General features: G+C 38.0%; 1 protein-coding gene across 2 annotated transcripts in view; it reads right to left on the reverse strand.

Annotated features, from left to right (window-relative positions):
* The window catches only part of LOC148365447 (netrin receptor UNC5C-like), a 245,766-nt gene extending 232,294 nt beyond the window's left edge, over positions 1–13,472 (reverse strand). For both annotated transcript variants that reach the window (XM_088335768.1, XM_088335767.1), the window contains exon 1: positions 13,194–13,472. In XM_088335768.1, the coding sequence (XP_088191894.1) occupies positions 13,194–13,287 (94 nt within the window). In that variant the 5' untranslated portion in view covers positions 13,288–13,472. The remainder of the gene's footprint in view (positions 1–13,193) is intronic.
* Positions 13,473–19,879: the final 6,407 nt, after the last annotated feature.

Genomic DNA, 19,879 nt, shown 5'->3' on the forward strand with positions numbered 1-19,879 from the left:
TCCTGTATTTAGAAGCAGAGGGAGAAATAGGAAATAAGATAGGGGTCAAAATGAAAATAGAGGTAGAAAAAGTGATAGAGGTAGAAATATGGGGTTTTCTAGAAATAGAGGTAAAGAGATAAACCAAAATAAAAGTAGAGTTTGAAATAAAAGTAAAGTAGAATCAAAGAAATGGAAGAACTAAATGTAAAGGTAGAGCTAGAGCTAGATAGGGAAATGTAATTAAAATAGAGGATGAAATATAACAGTAGAAATAGAAGTAGAGGTACCAATGAAATGAGGGTTATAAATAGAGATAAAGGTAGGAATAGAGATAAGGAGAAATAAAGGTACTGCGAAATATAAATGAAATTAGAATACAGTTTGAAATAAAAGTAGGTTTGGACGTAAAAGTAAAGGTAGGAATAGAAAGAAATAAGATACAGGGATACAGAGAGAAATAGGAAAATAGAGAAATACAAATCTAGATAATAAAAAGGAAGGGGTCAAAATTAAGATAGCAGTAGAAAAGATGTAGAGATAAATGCAAAAGTAGAGATAGAGATAGAGATAAAAGTAAAGGTAGAAATGGAGATGGAGAAAAAAAATAGGTAGAGATAGACATACAGATAGAAAAAGATATAAGAACATAGGTGAACGTAGGAACAGAGAGAGGTATACAAAGGAAAAGAGAAAGAGGCATAACTAGAAATAAAAGTAGAGGGAGAAATAGAGATACAGATAGAAATTGAGGTAGGGAGATGAACAGAAATAATAAAATGGATGAAAATACAAGTACAGGTAGACATAGAGTAAAGATAGAAATAAAAATAAAGATTGAGCTAGTGATAAAGATGCAAATATAGATATGAGAAGATAAATAAAAATAAAGGTACGAAAAGAGATAGAGGTAGAAATCATGATGAAAGTAGAGGTTGATATAAAAGTAGTCAGAAATAGATATAGCAAAACTAGAGCACAAACCGAGAGTAAAATGTATCTATATTAAGAAACTACTAGTCAACATTTAACACATTTTTACTAAATAATTTACTCTCGTTCAAGTAAGCCAGAGTTTGATGTTTCATTCTCTTGCACACACAAACACACCACCAAAAAAAAATCTGAAGCGGCTAGCTAGCGGCCCCAAATGAGGCCTCGGGTTTCGGGGGCCATGAAAAATTCATGCTACATGAAACTGGAGAAGGAATTGGAAAAGAAAACGAAAGAAGGAGAAGAAACTAGCATCTTCGTCTTCTACGTCTTGCAACATGGCCGTAAACACGAACGCTTGCATCAACAATTAGCGTAGCGTTAGCGAGCTAGCTGGCGTCCATTTCAAAGCTTTGAAAAGTCGCTTTGAATTGATTGGAGGTCGATTCCTGCTGTGCTATGAATGTAAAACTTCAGACGAAGAATTGAAATATCAAAGTTGTACAACTCAACAGTTTATTTTTTCTTTTGGTTTTCGTTCTCTCACTCCTTTTTCCCCTTCTTTTAAATGTTTTCACTTTTTTCTCCATTCTTTAAATGAAAAATGTCCCTTCTTTTATCACATTTTCCCTTCTTTTTTCTTTATTTTTCTCTTTCTCCCAAAAAAAATCTCTCTTCATTTTCTTTATTTTCTTCTCATTTTGTCCCCCTTTTTAAAAAGATTACATGGAAACCACGGGGGGTTTCTTTTGTATTTTTCGCTTCCTTCTACCTCTTTTTCTTCTTTTTCTTTTCTTTTTTACAAGGTGTTATTTGTTTGGCTTTTTGTTTGTTTTATTTTTTGTTTTTTCATGCGTTCCATTTTCTCCTTCTTTTTTTTCAATTGTTACTCCTTTCCTCTATTTTTTCTTCTCAACCTTTAATCTTTCTTTTTTTAATCTTTATTTCCCCTTTTTTCATTCCATCTGCTTTTTTTCCCTTCCTTTTTACTTATTTACTCCAAACCCTGCTTAAAAAAATATTTATTTGTTTTTTTCCTTTTTTTGAGTTATTTCTTACTTCCCTTTTTCCATTTTCTTCCCCTCTTCTTCTTTTTCCTTCTTTCCTTTTTTATCTTCTTTTTTCCCTTTGTATACTATTTTCTTTTATTTTTTTCACTGTTTAATTTTTTACTGTTTACATTTTTCTTGTGTTATAAAAAAAAGAAAAAAAAAACATGCTAATTTAGTGTAAACATGAATAAATATATAAAACTAAAAAGTTTGAAAAATGTGTATTATCAATACTTACTCGCTATACTTGTTCTTGATACTAGTTTATCTATTTTTTATTATAAATTTGACAATAAAAGACCAAGAAAGAAACTTTTCTCGATAGTACTAAATTCTTCAAGTGTTGTTATTTCGCCAAAGCCAGTGAAGGTAACATAGGAAAGAACAAAAAACATTAAAATTTTCATGAAATAGGTTTAAATCCCACCAAAATATATGTATATATTTTTTCTTGACTAGCATTAAATTAATTTATACAAATCCTTACTGAAATTGAATTACTATTTTATGGTTTTAAAATGGCCACTAGAGGGCAGCCGATATTAGTATCAGCCGTTGTCGAAAAAAATCAGGCCATATTAAGACTGGTATCGGTACTTGGTCTCGATGCTCGTTTTCGATATTTTGACGTTGCATTTTCATTGAAGAATTCTGCAAGAAACGATCAAGAAAGAATCTTTTTTTTATACAGTACATCTCTGAATACTTCATTTCAGGTTTTCATTTTTCAGCCAAAGGCAGTCAGTGTACAGCGAAAGCGTATTGAAGCGAGCAGAACTGTAACCTGAAGTACAAGATAAAGAAGAAAAGGAAGAGAAAAAAATGGTGACGCGTGGGAGAACATTTTTCACAGTCGCTCATAAAATGTAATGAGTGAACGCAAGGCCGCTGGACGACGAGGGGCTAAGAAAGGTCAGATGAAAAAATGGAAAAAAGAAAGTTTTCTGCAAGAAAAGAAGAAAAAAGAACGTCGGATCACAGCCCAGATCGTCAAGGTTGTCGGCTTGGATGAGCAAGATTGAAAGAACAAGGAGAAATTCAAATTCCCTGAGAAAAAATGAGGGAATACATACAAAAATGGACATGCTGGCTGCTTGACATTATAAGGATACTGAAAATGGGAAATTGGGAATTAGCATCTGATTGAAAAAGGTTTTCCTACAAATGGAAGACATTCATTTTATTTTTACGTAATTTTCTTCGGTGCTTAGATATTATATAATAAATTACCTGATTGATACGAATACAGATATATATAGTGTCAAAATAGGCATGTATTTAATCAAATCCAACAACAAAAAACACATGTCATCAACTTGAAAAGCAAATTAAAGTAAAAAAAAAAATAGACAACAACAGGCTGAATAGGTGTACGAAATATTAAGGTTACACGTATCTTAGACACGCTCGTCAGTAGCGACGTAACATATTGAGCATGAAAAACATGCTCACAAATCAGCTTCACTCTATATCACTGAACCCATCTTCGGTGTCACTTTTACCGGTAAACAACTCCTCCAACTCGGGGTTATAACCAACTAACTCCTGCTTCGGAGAATGTCCCTTCCACAACATGGCAAAGTCTGATTATCAACACAGGCTAGAGCGCCCTCTTGAGGTTTAGTGTGCAAATAACATTTGAAATTATATGTATCTATATATGCATATATATATATATATCTATATATGTATGTATATATATATATATATATATATATATATATATATATATATATATATATATATATATATATATATATATCGTAATAATATATTACAACTCAATGATATAAATGGACTGCATTTATCTAGCACTTTTTATATCATTAAAGATCTCACAATTTGCTTTACAATGTATTTCACACTTACCCATCCCCACAGACCAAAAGCAGTGTCAGCCACGAAAGGCGCCTGACGGCTCATTGAGGGTGACAGGGGTTTAGTGTCTTGCCAACTCCGAGGCGTTGAGAATCGAACCGGGGACCTGTCAGTCCCAAAACGACTGCTCTACCTCCTGAGCTACTGCCGCCCACTATACAATAATGTCACATATACTGTAGGTCTCATTGGAGTATAAGCTGCACCCCTGGCCCAACTAAAAAAAACTGTGACTAATAGAGACACTTTTGATTGGCTGATGTAATCCTTTTAAACCCCTGACTTCCATCAAGATCCCTGTCACATCGTTATGCGAACCGATGCTCCCAGCTCGGAAAGCTCTTACGTCAGACTCTGTTCCTGCCCTGTTTTTCTCTGCCTGATCCTCGTTGCCAACCTGTTTTCCGGACCTAACTCTGCCCCGTTCTGCCTTCTCGATCTGTTTTGCCCTGCTACCTGCCTGCCTCCTGTTGCTGACCTCGTTTCCGAACTTGACACCGCCTTTGCCCTCCAGTCCCGGCTAAGGACTTGTAATTCCTGCCTGTCTTCAACCCTCCACGCTCGACACGGAAGTGCAACTCCCGCGTCTCCTGCTACACTTGTCCGTTGATCCTCGGATCGTGGAAGCAAGCCCTTCTCTCCCACGTATCAATAAAACTGAGGAAACGAACGCTACTGGGTCCTGTCTCCCTTCCTGGCATCGTGACAATATCGACATATTCATGAAGCCGCGATGCAATCAATAGCAGAAGAGCATTGTATATGAGCTCGACTCATATAATTTGTCATAGGTAAGAACAGAAGATTTGGACAGGCAAAATAGTTTGCTGATGTGGAATAGTAAGGGGCCAAAAAAACATTATATTCATCATTGTAACATGAAAACATTCTATGTCGGGAAAACCATATGCCAGGGTGCCAGTACATGTACTGATTCCCCTTTCCCAAACTCTGTGTACCCCGAAGTGGCAGGGTTTTCCCTGGGGACGGGACGGTGGCATAATAGGAGACAGCAGGAGACGGCGGCTCTGGCAATGTTGCTGTGCCAAGTGTGTACAACAACACACAAAAACACAAAAACAAGGACACACGCCTTTTTCCTTTTTGGACCCTTTGGCAGACGTTTGTCAGTCCCTAACTTTAACCATTGGAACGGATTGCCTTGACAACTCAAACCCAAAATCTAAACTCAAGTTTAAGCCCTGGAATCACCTCAATGAACTTATAAGGACTAATGACAATAAAAATTGTGAAATTGGTCTCAGAAAGGTTTCAAGTACAAGTACACAAATAAAGACACCCATTGTTTTGTTTTTCTATCCTTGTGCAGACTTGTGTAAGTTCCCTAACTTTAACCATTGGAACTGATTGCCTTAACAACTCAAACCTAAAATCAACTATGAGCCCTAAAACTGAGGTCTAGAACCACCTTAAAGTCCTTATAAGGAGTAACCACCACAATAATGGTGAGAATCCTGGAATCTGCCCCAAGAAACCCCCAATACAAGTTTAGACATACATCTAAATCCAAATTTTTAAAATTAGATGATTTAGTAAAAATTTTCACTGCACAACTGCTATTTAAGGTCTACAAAAACATAGTGCCAGAAAACATCCAAAAATGATTCATTCAGAAACATTGATGGCAACGACAATAAAGATAATCCAATTCAATTATAAAAAACTAACTTAATTTTTTTGAGTGTAGTTAAGACAGTACTTAGACATAGCAACTTTCCTATCCCCTTATCTCAACCATTGAGACTGGTCCCAAGAAGAAATACAAGAAGACATACAGAATTACACAATATTTCAAAACTGTAGTAAATTCATAATCCCAAAGGTGAGAACCACCAGGAAAAGTATGTGTGTGTCTGTGTGTGGAGTCAATTTACAAGACGAGATTAAACAATGTCCTACTATTCACCTGATCAAATTTAAATACAAAAAAACATTCCTGGTGGAATACAGGGATGAAGAAAATCGGGTATGAGTGATACGAGAGTAGTGCGTCTAGAACTATGGTTAACTTTGTGTTATTGGTGCTATTGTTATATCATCACTGTTATTATTAATGTTATAACAAATGTTGTTATATAATTAGTGTATTTAATAGGGAAGGGGAAGGAATATAAGCATTTGCTTCTGACCAGCCCTTTTCGAACATATTATGTAATATTATTTTGTTGTTGAGTTATTGTTTTGGTTCTGTTTTTATTTTAATGTTCGAATAAAGTTTTCATTCATTCATTTTTTTTTTCTACCTGTATGCAGACTAATGGTAATGACTTTAATCATTGGAAGTGATTGCCTTGACAACCCTAACCGTAAATTTCAAATCATGTTTGAAAATGGGGTCACCACTTCAATGTCCTTATAATTGTCTAATGCCATTGCATACAATGTTTCACAACATTGATGGCAACGACAATAAAGATAATCCAATTCAATTACAAAAAACTAGCAATCACAATAAGAATGAAAATCCTCAAATTGGTTCTCATAAGCAAGTACAATGACAATGTATTTTCTCGTCTCTTACCCTCAGGCAGTTATTTAGGCCAAACAGTAACAAGATTGTAATTTTCAACATACTGCAAGATTGTATGGTTCTCTATTTATAGATTCATTTATTCTAGTCCCACTCTATTTAGGTGAGTTACCAACAATCAGTACTTTTATCTGGGTTCATATTTTGCTTTTTATTTCATTTAATCTTATAATTGAATACACCTTTATCCTCCCCATTTGATTTATTATTAGAATTCAATATGGCTTAACCTAACCTTAAAAAAGTCTAACTTAAATCTTAACTCTACAACCATGTTTGGTCCCTAAATAGTGATCTAGAACAACCTGGATGTCCTAAAATTGACTATTGGTATCTTTAATTATGGTAAACACTGAACACTGGTCCAAAGAAGATATGGAATATGATTACAAACACGCACCCAGAGACACAATAGTTCCAAACTAACACTGGAACTTATTTCCATGACCTAACCCCAAACTTAAATGTAAAAAAAGGTTTTAACCCTTTCAAACGGCATATCGACCCATTAAAATGTCCCAATAGTCCTTCTATTGGTATCTATGATGAGGTTGAAACTAAACACTGGTCCCAAGAAGATATGGACTACAAGAACTCACACACAATACCTCCTAACTGGAACTGATAGTCTTAACCTAACTCCAGGAAAGGTAAAACCTAAACCCTTAATCTAAAACCACCTTTTAACCCTTAAACAGTGATTTAGACCCACTGATAGGCCCTATAAAGGACTATCGGTGCCCACAATGACAGTAAAAAAAATTCTAAGGAGATATGGAATACAAGTATACACACATAGTTTTATTTTTCTGCCCGTGTCTGATTAAACCTAAAATTTAAAAAATGTCCTTAAAACGTGATCTAGTATCACTAAAAGGTCCTATCCATCCATCCATTAGCTGCACCGCTTATCCTCAGTAGGGTCGCGGGGGTGCTTGAGCCCATCCCAGCCATCCTCGGGCAGTGGGCAGGGGACACACTGAATTGATTGCCAGCCAGTCGCAGGGACTAAAAGGTCCTAACAGTGACTATTGGTACCCACAATGACATAAAACTGGACAGAAGATTCGGAATACGATAACACAACCAAATACTAACTTTTGTTTTTCTAAAAGAGGAATGGAACCGCCGAAAGGTCCTATTGGTATGCACAATAATAGTAAAAACCGAATACAGTATTGGTCCAAAAAGAACTGGAATATGGGTAGACATACACAAGAGGACATTCACACACACTCACACACATCTTTGTTTTTCTATCTTAAATCGAAGTTAAGACGCACGAAAATGTCCAAACAAGGACTATTGTGATCCACGACTATGTTAAAAACTAAACACTGGTCCAAAAGAGATCTGAAAGACGAGTACGCACACTGAAACACAAAACTGTTTGTTTTTCCTACTTTAAAATGAGGTTTAGAATTGCCTAAATGTCCTATTAATGTCAGGACCAGAACGGAAACAGGACCCAATTGCGTTACATTTCTCACAAGCTTTATTAAAAAAAAGAGGAAGGGCTGCGCCCACGATCCGGTGTTCGCTAGGCGCGGAAAGCAAGTCGCTCTCGTACTCGGATTGTGATCCGAACACGGAAGTGGATCTTCCGTAGCGAGCGATGACGGTGTCAAGGACAGAAAATAGGTCGATAGCCGGACAGGAGAGCAAAAACGTGGTCGGGGTCAGTAACGGGTTGTAAGCCGGGACGGAAGAGCAGACGTGGTCAGGATCAAAAACGGGTCGTAAGTCAGGACGGTAGAGCGGACGTGGTCAGGATCAAAATGGGTCGTACCCGGAGACAGACAGAGCAAAAACGGGACAGGTGAGAGTCAGGGTCGAGAAAGGCTTGCCTAGTATACACTTCTGTTCGCAGATGGACTGACACAAGGGGACAGACAGGAATGTGTACAAATACTTATCAGGAGCCAATTAGAACCCGCGGCAGTAGGCGCCAAAGGAGCGGGCACAGCTGAGTCACATCAGTCATCATGACAATTAAGAACTATTGGTACCTAGAAAGATGGTAAAAACTGGACACTGGTCCCCCCAAAAAATTTCGAATACGTATACTATACTCAAACAAAGGTTTTTTTTTTGAGTGTAATTGAGACAGTACTTAGACATAGCGACTTTCCTATCCCCTTATCTCAACCATGGAGACTGGTCCCAAGAAGAAGAAATACAAGAAGACATACAGAATTACACAATATTTCAACAATATTTGAATGTGATGCATTTCCCCTCCCCTTAACTATTGGAACTGGTCCCAAGAAGATATGAAATACAAGTACACACACGCATAGACAGAACCATAATTTTTTTTGTCTTGTTTTTTTACTTCAAAATGAGTTCTAGAATCATCTAGTGTCCTAGTAAGGATTATTGGCACCGAACATAATGGTAAAAACTGGACACTGGTCCCAAGAAAAGAAAAATACAAGTCCTCATTCCCAAAACCACATTCTCAGTCTTGTTTTTCTACCCTTGTAGGGACAATATTTTGATATCATGCATTTCCTAGCCCCTTAAGTGTCGGAACGGGTTCCAAGAAAACAAAAAAAGTAAGTACGCATATAAAAGCACAAATTCACTCAATCTTGTTTCTCTACACTTATAGAAACAATATTTTGATATAACTTTAAAGGTACAGTGTGTAATATTTGACCACTTAATGTGTGTGTGGGGTGTTGTGTGACTAAAAAAGAGTGATAGAAAGCGCAAGGAAGAATATAAATTAGTGGGACTGAAATGACCAAAACAATATATTATTTTCCCATACTTGCTTGCCTAGCTTTTTGCGAAGGAAGATAAAATTAAATGAAAAGAAGAGAAAGGAAGGAAAAGGAGGGGAACATGACATAACTAAAAGATAAAAAAGGAGAAAGTAACAAAAAAACAAAAAGTAAAGAAAAGAAAAAAAAATGAAAGTAGTCTGTGCAGCACGTTGAGACTTCTTGTGATTAAGGGCTATACAAATAAACATGACTTGACTTAAAATAAAAGAAAAGAAAAGAAAAGGAAAAAAGGAAGGAAACATGAAATAACTTCAAGAGAGATGGGGGAAAGCAATAAAATAAAACAAAGAAGGAAATAAAAGAAAGTAAAAGCAAAGAAAAGAAAAACGCCAGAAAAAGACAGGGGTCGGAAGAAAAGAGAAAAGGAGGAACAAAAAAGAACGAAAAAAGAAATGTAAGAAAAAATAGAAGTAGAAATAAAAGTGTCAAGAGAAACAAGGAAAAATAACAAAAATGTTACCTAAAGTGATCAAAAATTCTCTTACAATTAAATATTTTGATTTCACGATGTTCTAATTTTTTTCTTTATTTTTTTCTGCAAAAAAAGAAAATCAATAATTACAATTATGTGCAATAGGGAAATAAAAACAGGTTTTGAGGCTAGCCTTGGCAGCAAGATGCCAGCCACTCACGTCAGCTCCCTTTAGGCGAGGATCATCTTAAGCAAAATAAATGCTAATTTCCTCACTGCAAAGTATTTAAAAGAAAATGCATGCTTGCATTATAGTTCATATATATTTTCTTATCATTTAAATAAATATTGTTGTTGTTTTTCAAATGAAGTTAATTTTTTCACCACCAGGAGGCGCTCAATAATACACACTGTCCCTTTAACCACTGGCACTGGTTCCCAAAAGGCATGAAATATGAGTACACAAACACACAAAGAATGAGGGAACATTGACACGCAATTGAAGAAAAACAAATCACACAAACTCCTACACACAGAACATGTCATTTCACACGTATGTACAAATACACACCACACACACGCATGTTCACACCGAGCCGCCAACAGACACCCACACACACACCACTTGACGCCAAGCGGCCATTTTGAATCATCTCAACAAGTGTGTTGTGTTTGAGTGGGCGTGGAAACATGAATGTGGTGTAACCAGAAGCTGATGTAGGAGTCCACGAAACAGAACCTCCAATGTTCCGGGGACCGGGGCCCCCTGGGGGTCATCGATGGAACTTGACAGGTCAGCTTGCAGATTTTACAGGGAAACTTTTCACATTTAAGTATTGTTTTGTAGTATGAAACTTCATTCCCCAACAAAAACAGTTGAGTTAGTAATTATGTATGTATATATATATATATATATATATATATATATATATATATATATATATATATATATATATATATATATATATATATATATATATATATCATCTCATCTCATTTGCCGTACCGCTTATCCTCATTAGGGTCGCGGGGATATATATAAATATATTTATATATATGGATAAATATATAAGTATATATATTTCAAAAATATTTTTCATATTTTCTTATATTGAGGTTGGGGTTAGGGTTATGTTTGTGATATTAAAAAAAATACGAAAAAAAAGAATAATTTAAAAAATCAAAAAACTAAATAAAAAAAGAAGGAAACAAATGTCTATCAAAATTAACAAATGAAATGAAATGATCTGCATTTATATAGCGCTTTTCAAGTCAATGACTTCCCAAAGCGCTTTACATTGTGCTTCACATTTCCCAATAGCGGCCGTGATCTGTGCAGCCATGTAAGGAGCTAACCTGCTTATTGGGGGTAGTTGGGGGTTCAATGTCTTACCCAAGGACACTTCGACATGTAACTCGGACAAGCCGGGATTCGAACTGGGATCCCTTAATCCTAAAACGATCGCTCTACCTCCTGAGCTACTGCTGCCCCGAGTAAATAAATAAATAATAATAAATAAAATTGGAAGATTGAAAAAAGAACACCCATTATTTCAAGAAGGAATCAAACATGGAGCCCGGAAAACAACGAATAAGTGGATCGGTATTCAAAAACCACTGTCAAATCTCAAGTAGCATCCTCCAGAACGTGTAGATCTTTAGGTGGGAAGATAAAGAAAATAGCGCCACAGATGTGGTGTTTACGGGGTGTGCTGCTGTTTTCATTAGCAACAGCGTTTGGATGAACTGGTTATTGTTGCTGTGTCAACAGTCGCCACCAGATTACGATTACGAGCTGTTCATTTTTACTGGACTCAAAATACTTTACGTTTTATTACTTTATTGAAGGTGGGGGAGGGGCTTTCGTTGTATTTGTCTCCAATGGTTTACGAGATACTAGATACATATAAATTAATATAAATTAATAAATACGTATACAGACGCTGCCCGACCTGCGAATAAGTTAGGTTCCGGACAATCGTCTGCAAGTTGAATTTGTTCGTAAAATCCTTCAGTGCTATATTTTGTATGTTTAAGGGGTTGTATAAGTAACCTGTATTGTTTTGTACTAAAAAATAAACATTTCATAAAATAATATGCTCTATAAAGATAAATAGAGTGAGATTTTACTTACTTTTGGGACTTGCGCGTCAGGAGGTCCTCCTCCGTGGTAAATATTGGCAGAAAAAAAGCATTCCGACCATTTTCTCAACCGCATCAAGCTTTCTTATTCCACTTTCGTTTCAAAAGAAACAACCCCCTCTTCTTTACACTTCACACCAACCATATTGAACATTGAATATTGAATAATAAAAATGCCAAAATTCTTAGCGCGCTGGAGATACAGTATAGAATATTTACACACGAATTAGGAAGAGGAAGCCGGATTTCTTCCTCGGGGTGGATGCTAGGTGAGCTCTCACAGCGCCACACGCTGGTAGTGGCGGAAAGAAGCACTACAGTAATGTCCTGTAATCGGAAAAAGGTGCAAACAATACAAAATCTAACTTACAGAGATTTTTCGACATCCCGAAAAAAATGTTCGAATCTACCGTTTTGCGTAAGTCGAATGTTCGTAAGTAGGGGAGCGTCTGTAAGTTGAAAATATATGAAAGAAAATATAAATAAATAAATAAATAAATAAATAAAAGATGCTACAAAAATAAATTAATGATAATAATAACACAACATAAATTAAAAAACACTCACATAAACAGAAAATTCATACAACATGGATAGAAAGGAGGTCATAAACACAATAAGGTATACAATTAAATAAAATAAAAAGTAAAAAGATCAATGTTAAAATAATCTCTCATCTCATCTCATTTTATTAAAACAAAAGTTCGTATTTCCAAAATTTCAATATGTACATGAGATGCTAAACCATGGATGAAAATAGATATCTTTAATGATAAATACATAAAAAGAACTACATAAGTGATTACATAAGTAGCTCCAAAATGCTGTTGAGTATTACGATACCAAAAATAAATATATAAAAGTCGTTTTTTTTAATTAATGCTTGTTATTTATATTTCATCTCATCTCATTAGCTGTACCTCTTATCCTCAGTAGGGTCGCGGGGGTGCTGGAGCCCATCCCAGCAATCATCGGGCAGTGGGCAGGGGACACCCTGAACTGGTTGCCAGCCAATCGCAGTTATTTATATTTGTTTATATTTATTTATTAACATTCAGAATCATTTTTTTTTTAAATCCTCTTAAGGGCAGGTTGGCTTGAAATGTTTCCCAGTCTAATAATGGTGAAAATTAAAGTATTGGAAAACTTGTTTATTCATTTGTTGAAGTAAATAATGACTGCTGAATTTTAATTTATTGACATCAGAGCTGGCGTCTCCTTTTTTTTTGCAAAAGAAGACCTTTATACGGCCATTTTTCGACCACTCCATGACAGTATCGATTGTTTATTTATAAGCTGGGATCGATGAGGTCTCCTGCAAGTTCCCTGCAAGTACATTTGTTTTTGTTTTCCACGATCACGCACAAATAAAACACGCAAACCTTAAAACGGTTTATTAATGATATCCTATACATATTTATATGATTTGGACACGCGTCACGTATTGCTCTTACCTTGTCCGCGTCCTGCGTGGATCAATCCCACGAAGACGAGAAGAGCCGGCGTGGCGCAAATCCACGCACGTCCTGCTAGTCCACTTCTCCCCATGTCCACGCCAACAACTCCACGGAAAAATAACACCCCAAAAATGACACTTGAAAAAGAAAGAAAAAGAGACTCCCTGCACCCGCGCGAAAAAGAAGACACTCGATAGCGGTGCGGTTTATAATCCACGAGACAATTGGTTAGGAGCGTGAATTCCCCTTTTTCTGTACCACGCGTGTCTGCCCGCGCGGCCGTACTGAGGCTCGCTTGCTGCGCGCAAAGCCACCCGAGAAAAAAAACACAGAGAGAGAGAGAGAGAGAGAGAGAGAGAGAGAGAGAGAGAGAGAGAGAGAGAGAGAGAGAGAGAGAGAGAGAGAGAGAGAGAGAGAGAGAGAGAGAGAGAGAGAGAGAGAGAGAGAGAGAGACATGCCTCCGCCCCTAACTGTGAGATTTGTAATTAATATCTTAATACACCGTTAATACACCATCAATTCCTATCAGTTTTTAATTGGACTCGAGTGCAAATTGAAACGAGCGATCTCTTTAAAGCAAGGTACGTTCATCTTTTTAATATCCGTTTTAAAGCAACTGCTCTCTCTTGTTCTGTCGTGTTTGCTCTATCTTTCATCTCTAACTCATCATCACTCTCTCTCTCTCTCTCTCACCCCCCCCTCTCTCAGTCTCTCTCTGTCTCTCTTTATCTTTCTCTATCTCACTCTTTCATCTCTTGTTATCTCCCAATCTCTCTCTCTCTCGCTCTCTCTTTCTCTCTCTCGGACTACTTTCTCTCTCTCACTGTCACTATATTCACTCTCACTGGCTCTCGTTCTCTCTCTTAATCTCTCTCTCTCTTGTTCTCGTTCTCATTCTTGCTCTCTCGTCCTCTCTCTCGTTCTTGTTTTCTCTGTCTCTTGTTCACTCACTCCCTCTCTCTCTTTCTTGTTCTTGTTCTCATTCTCTTTGTCTCTCGCTTATTCTTTCTCTTTACCTTGTTCTCGCGCTCTCCCTCATTCTCCCTCTCTCATTTTCTTTCCTTTTATCTCTTGCCCAATCTGTTTCTCTCATTCTCGTTTTTCTTCTTGTGCTCACTCGCTCTCTTTCTCCTTGTCATCCTCATTCTTGGTATTGTTGTTTTTCTGGATCTCTTTCGCTCTCTTGTTAACACTCTTCTTTTTTGTTCCCGCTCTCTCGCTCACTCTCTGTTTGTCTCTCTCTCTCTCTCTCTCTCTCTCTCTCTCGCTCTCTCGCCCTCTTTCTCTTGCTCTCCGTCTTGCTGTTTGTCTCTCACTTTATCTGTCTCTTTCTCTCATCGTTTCTCGCATCCTCTCTTTTTCACACCGTCTCTCTTGTTCTCTCTCTCATACTTTAACTTATTCTCTTTCTCTCCGCCCGTCTCTCTCTCTTCCTCTCTCTCTCTCTCTCTCTCTCTCTCTCTCTCTCGCACTCTCTCTTGTCCCTTCTCTGTGACTCTCTTTTGTTCTCTTTGTCTTGTTCCTTCTCTCATTCTCTCCCTCATTCTTGCTTCTACAATCTCTTGTCACCCTCGCACACTGGTTGTCTCATTCTCTTGATTTCTCTCTTTCGTTCTCTCTCAATCATTCTCTATCTCCAGTTCTTGTTTTCATTCTCGTCTTTCACTCTCCTGCTATATAGCTCTCTCGCTCTATCCTTTTTTGCTCCCCTTCTCTCCATTTCTTTCTTTCTCTTTGGTTCTCTCTCTGTCTCATTCTCGCTTTCTCTTTCTTTGTCTCGCTCTTTCTCTCTTATTCTTTCTCTCTCATTCTTGATCCTTCCGTCTCTTGCTCATTCTCTCTTTCTCGCTCTCTCACGTTCTCTATCTGTCTGTCCCGATGCTCATACTCTCTCTCTTTCAATTTAGTTTTCCATCATCCATGTCTCCATATATGTTTATCTGGTTTTCACTGCCTCCCTCTTACTCTCTCTTTTCTGTTAGCCTTGTTAGCATTCGTTAGCATTAAGGCCATCGTAACATGGCATATTTCTTGCTAACTCTTAGCCTCATTAGCATCAGTAAGTACTAAGTACACGGCAATATTTCCCTGGAAATCTGAGGGAAGGCTTTTTTTATACGGGCCCGCGTAATGAAAGCAATATTTTGTCGTCGAACTAAGCGAATTACGAGCGGGGCCTCCCCCGTCGGCACTGAACGCTGACGAGCGCCGCTCCGTATGTTTCCCGCGTAACTTATTGCTTTGCCCATTCCCAATAAAGTGGCGGCATAAAAAGGCTTTTACGGGTCCCGCCGGGTCACCGGCTAGCGTAGCTGACGGCTAGCGAGGCTGGCGGCTAACGTGGCTGGCGGGGGCCGCCGCGGTGATAAATGGTAGTGACTGCATATTTTACTACAAACATTTACAATGTATGATGCCAGGGCCAGCCTTCCACCAAATGTTTCTGAGCTTGTGTGAAAAAGGCGTTCTAGTAGCTCTTTGTTTGTGGAATGAGTGCTGTGAGATTTTGTTTTCATAAAAGAGTGTAGTATCATGTGATTTACTATGTACATGTCATGTGTCACATTCTGGTGTGACTCAAAACCATTAAAAGCAACTAACATATGACTGAAAAAATGAACGAGAGATGACTTTAAAATATGAATAAAAAATGACTCAAATTTACTAAATAACCACTCAAACCGACTCAAATCCAATTGGAATACAGTTCAAATACGACTTCCTCACAACTCAAATATGACTCAAATACAATTTAAAGATATCTCAAAAGTGACTTACTCAAAATGACTCAAATAAGGATCCGAAAAATGAGCCGATACTGGCTCAAAAATGATGGAAAGACGACTCCAAGATGACTCAACAAATCAAATACGAAGTATCGCCTATAAAAATTTACCAAAAATGACTCAAGATGAGGGCAGCACAGCGGCGTGGCGGTTAGCAAGTGTGCGGCACGGTTCTGAGGTTATGAGATCGAACCTCCTGTGTGGAGTTAGCAGGTTCTCCCCTTGCCTGCCTGGGTGGGTTTTTCCCGGGCACTCCGGTTTCCCCCACATTCCCCAAAACGTGCATGTCAGGTTAATTGGCCGATTAAAATTGTCCCTAGGTGTGAATGAGCGAGTGGGTTGCCAGTCTCTGTGTGCCATGCGACTGGCTGGCAACCAGTTCAGGGTGTCCTCTGCCCACTGCCCGGGGATGGCTGGGATGGGCTCCAGCACCCCTGCGACCCTACTGAGGATAAGTGGTGCAGATAATGGATGGATGGATGGACTCAAGGTGACTTAAGAATGACATCGTACCGTCCTGTCCGTTATCTTGCTCGTGCATCCTGTTTCCGGTATCAATCTCATCAGTCCCGTCCTTTCCGGTATCCAGTATCCAGTATCAATCCCGTCTGTCCCGTCCTGTCCGGTATCCTGCTCGTGTATCCTGCATCAGGTATGGATCCCGTCTGTCCGGTATCCTGCTCGTGTCTCCAGTATCGATCCTGTTTGTCCCGTCCTGTCCGGTATCTTGCTCGTGCATCCTGTATCCGGTATCAATCCCATCAGTCCCGTCCTGTCCGGTATCCTGTTTGTGTACCTTGTATCCGGTATTGATCCCGTCTGTCCCGTATTGCCCGGTATCTTGCTCGTGCATCCTGTATCAGATACAGTAAACCAGTGTATCTGGTATCGATGCCAGCTGTCCGGTATCTGCTCGTGTATGCTGTATGTGGTATCAATCCCGTCTGGCCTGCCCTGTCTGGTATCCTGCTCGTCTGCCCCTTGCTTCCTGTTTTCCCGTGCCCGACCTCTCTGCCCCACTTCTTCTGCCCAGCGATCGCCAAATCGCTGGCGTTTGTGTTCCCGTGCATGATTGCCCCGCTTCCGTAAAATAAATCTTGGTGCGAAAAGGTTACGCATTAGGGTCCACCGTCTGTTCGGGTTCTGACAAAAAGTTCCTCCAAAACATCTAGATGAAAATACTTAAAGATGACTTACATACGATTCAGTAATGACTCTAAAATGACTCAGAAATGACTCAAAAATAAGTAAAATTGCAAAAACGACCCCAAAAGTGAAGCAAATATGACTGAAATCCGACTCAGTACTGCATCAGTCATTACTCAGAAATTAGTCTAATAGGATTCAAATATAAGTTGAAAACTGTGCAAGAATAACTCAAAAACAACACATAAAATGAATCAAAGTTGACTTAAGAATGACTCAAATATGACTCAAAAAAAGGCTGATAAATGACTCCCCCGCTCAGTTATTGGTAAAATATTGCACTAGTATTTATAGGGATCATAAGCAAAACCTGGTGCAAGGGCTAACGGGACTCTAAGCAAATATTCGGGCGCTCCCTCGGGACCGCCTCCATTTGCCGTTTTCTGTTCTATTAGAGCCCAATTCAATTCCAGACATCAGCTAGCCGCCTCCGAAAAAGGGCTAATTTCCGAGCCTTTTGTCGCGCTACAAATCGAATCAAGAAGGTAATTGTCCAAACGTTCTCCGGAGGATCGTGCTATCGTGCTTTTCCTGTTCTTAACATAAACGGCTACCGTAACGTAGCACGGCGCTATGCTTTCAATAAAGCTCCCGCGTGTACGACGGGAGGCTTTGATTTGTTTAGGAGCTGAAGAAGGAACTCCAATAATCCTAGCTTACAGTACGAGATGGTTGCGTAGCGTTTATCGCATAAAACTCGTTGGAAGAACATAATCAGCGAATAGTTTGATTTCAAACATCTGGACTATAACTGAAAAAAATAACATTTATAAGACAGATGTTTTATTTGTGAGTATACAAAGGTTCTGACTAAGAGTCAGGTTTTTCAACGTATCATTGTAGCTCGTATTCCAAGATGGAACTTACCTGTAAAGAGGTACTTAGAAGGCAAATAGCTAGAGTAGAGTCTATCTATCTATCTATCTATCTATCTATCTATCTATCTATCTATCTATCTATCTATCTATCTATCTATCTATCTATCTATCTATCTATCTATCTATCTATCTATCTATCTATCTATCTATCTATCTATCTATCTATCTATCTATCTATCTATCTATCTATCTATCTATCTATCTATCTATCTATCTATCTATCTATCTATCTATCTATCTATCTATCTATCTATCTATCTATCTATCTATCTATCTATCTATCTATCTATCTATCTATCTACCTTGGTCATATCCCTCAAGAGGGATGACCGACAGCGAGACAAACTCATACAATAACAAAGAAAATAAAAGGGGGAAAAAATAGCAAAAAAACACACACAAAGATTTTTGGACCATGGCCAACCCAATTGCCCAAACACCCAAACAAGTTAGGCACCTCGGCAACTAGGTTGGTCATCCTTTCGTCCCTCCAGATGAAATGGGACACCAGAAAGCGGCCATGTTACTCGGGTCGGGGTGACACAACACACTCTTTTGTTCAACAGCAGGGCCCGACAGCTTTCACTGGTTTACCCCTGCCGCATCATACGGGTGCCTAGCCCATCCTTAAGAACGCGTCCACAATCGCACTATCCTTTCACAACACCTCTCCACTCCTTCCTATCACCAACAAAGAGATACTTAGAAGGCAAATAGCTAGAGTACAGTCTAGCCTAAAAAAATAAAATAAGGCAGAGTTTTCTTGTGAGTATTTGAAAATTCTGACCAGGAGTCAGGTCTTTGAACACTTTGTAATTATTGTAGCTCATTGTTATGTAGCATTTCTAGGATAAAGTTCGTTTAATAATACTTTATCTTAAAGAGGTACTTTGAAGGCAAATATCTGGAGTACAGTATAGCTAAAAAAAAATATGGTAGAGGTTTTTTATTAGTATTCCAAAGTTTGCTCTAGGAGTCGGGTCTTTGAACTCAACGTGTTCATCGTAGCTCATACTCCAAAATTGTTTCATGGCATTTATCGGATAAAGTTTGTTTGAAGAAATAAATTGTAAAGTAGTAGTTTGAATTCAAACATTTGGAGATAACTGAAAGAAAATTCAAGTCAATTAGGAAATTCAATTTTTGATGTCATTTTTATTTTGAGGGTTGGAATGAAAACACAATATAGGTTTTTAATCCGCCCCATATCTAGGCAACACAATTAATGTAATAACAAGCAGAAATGCATAGTTAAAATTAAAATAGCAACTTTTTGAAAAGGTAAAGTAAATAAAATCACATTATTTCAGTTTAGGTTTGAATTCTGTGGAGTTATTTTTATCTTTTTACATTTGGGCTCCATGGCCGATCACACACGCGCATGTTTATTTTAAACAGCCACCTGCTATGTGAGTAACACTGTGTCTTTAAAAGAGGCGGGGCTTGGGCCTCAAGGACAGCCCTCTGCCTCTCACACAGAGGACACAGAAGAAAACAAATGAAGGAGTTATGTGTGTACTTAAGTAACGGGTTCAATATAGTCTAATATAGCAGAATTAGAATCCTACTTCTTCTTCACAAATCTATTCAAGAAAAAGAGAAAATAAATGTGATTTAAAAATACTCCCTTAAGAAAAAAATGTCTAAAACTTGCTGAAGTAAATGTTACTCGTTACTACCCACCTCTGGTCATGCTGAGAAAAGCGCTGCAAAAATAAAAACTATCCCACTGTCCAATGACTCAGTTACATGTCGCACAAATTACCTTTTATTTAATATTGTGCTTCTGAGTTAATATTGGTGAGTTCATGGT

The sequence above is a fragment of the Urocampus carinirostris genome, chromosome 5, assembly GCF_059441175.1.
Source record: "Urocampus carinirostris isolate Australia breed hairy pipefish chromosome 5, RoL_Ucar_1.0, whole genome shotgun sequence".
Classification (NCBI taxonomy): Eukaryota; Metazoa; Chordata; class Actinopteri; order Syngnathiformes; family Syngnathidae; genus Urocampus; species Urocampus carinirostris.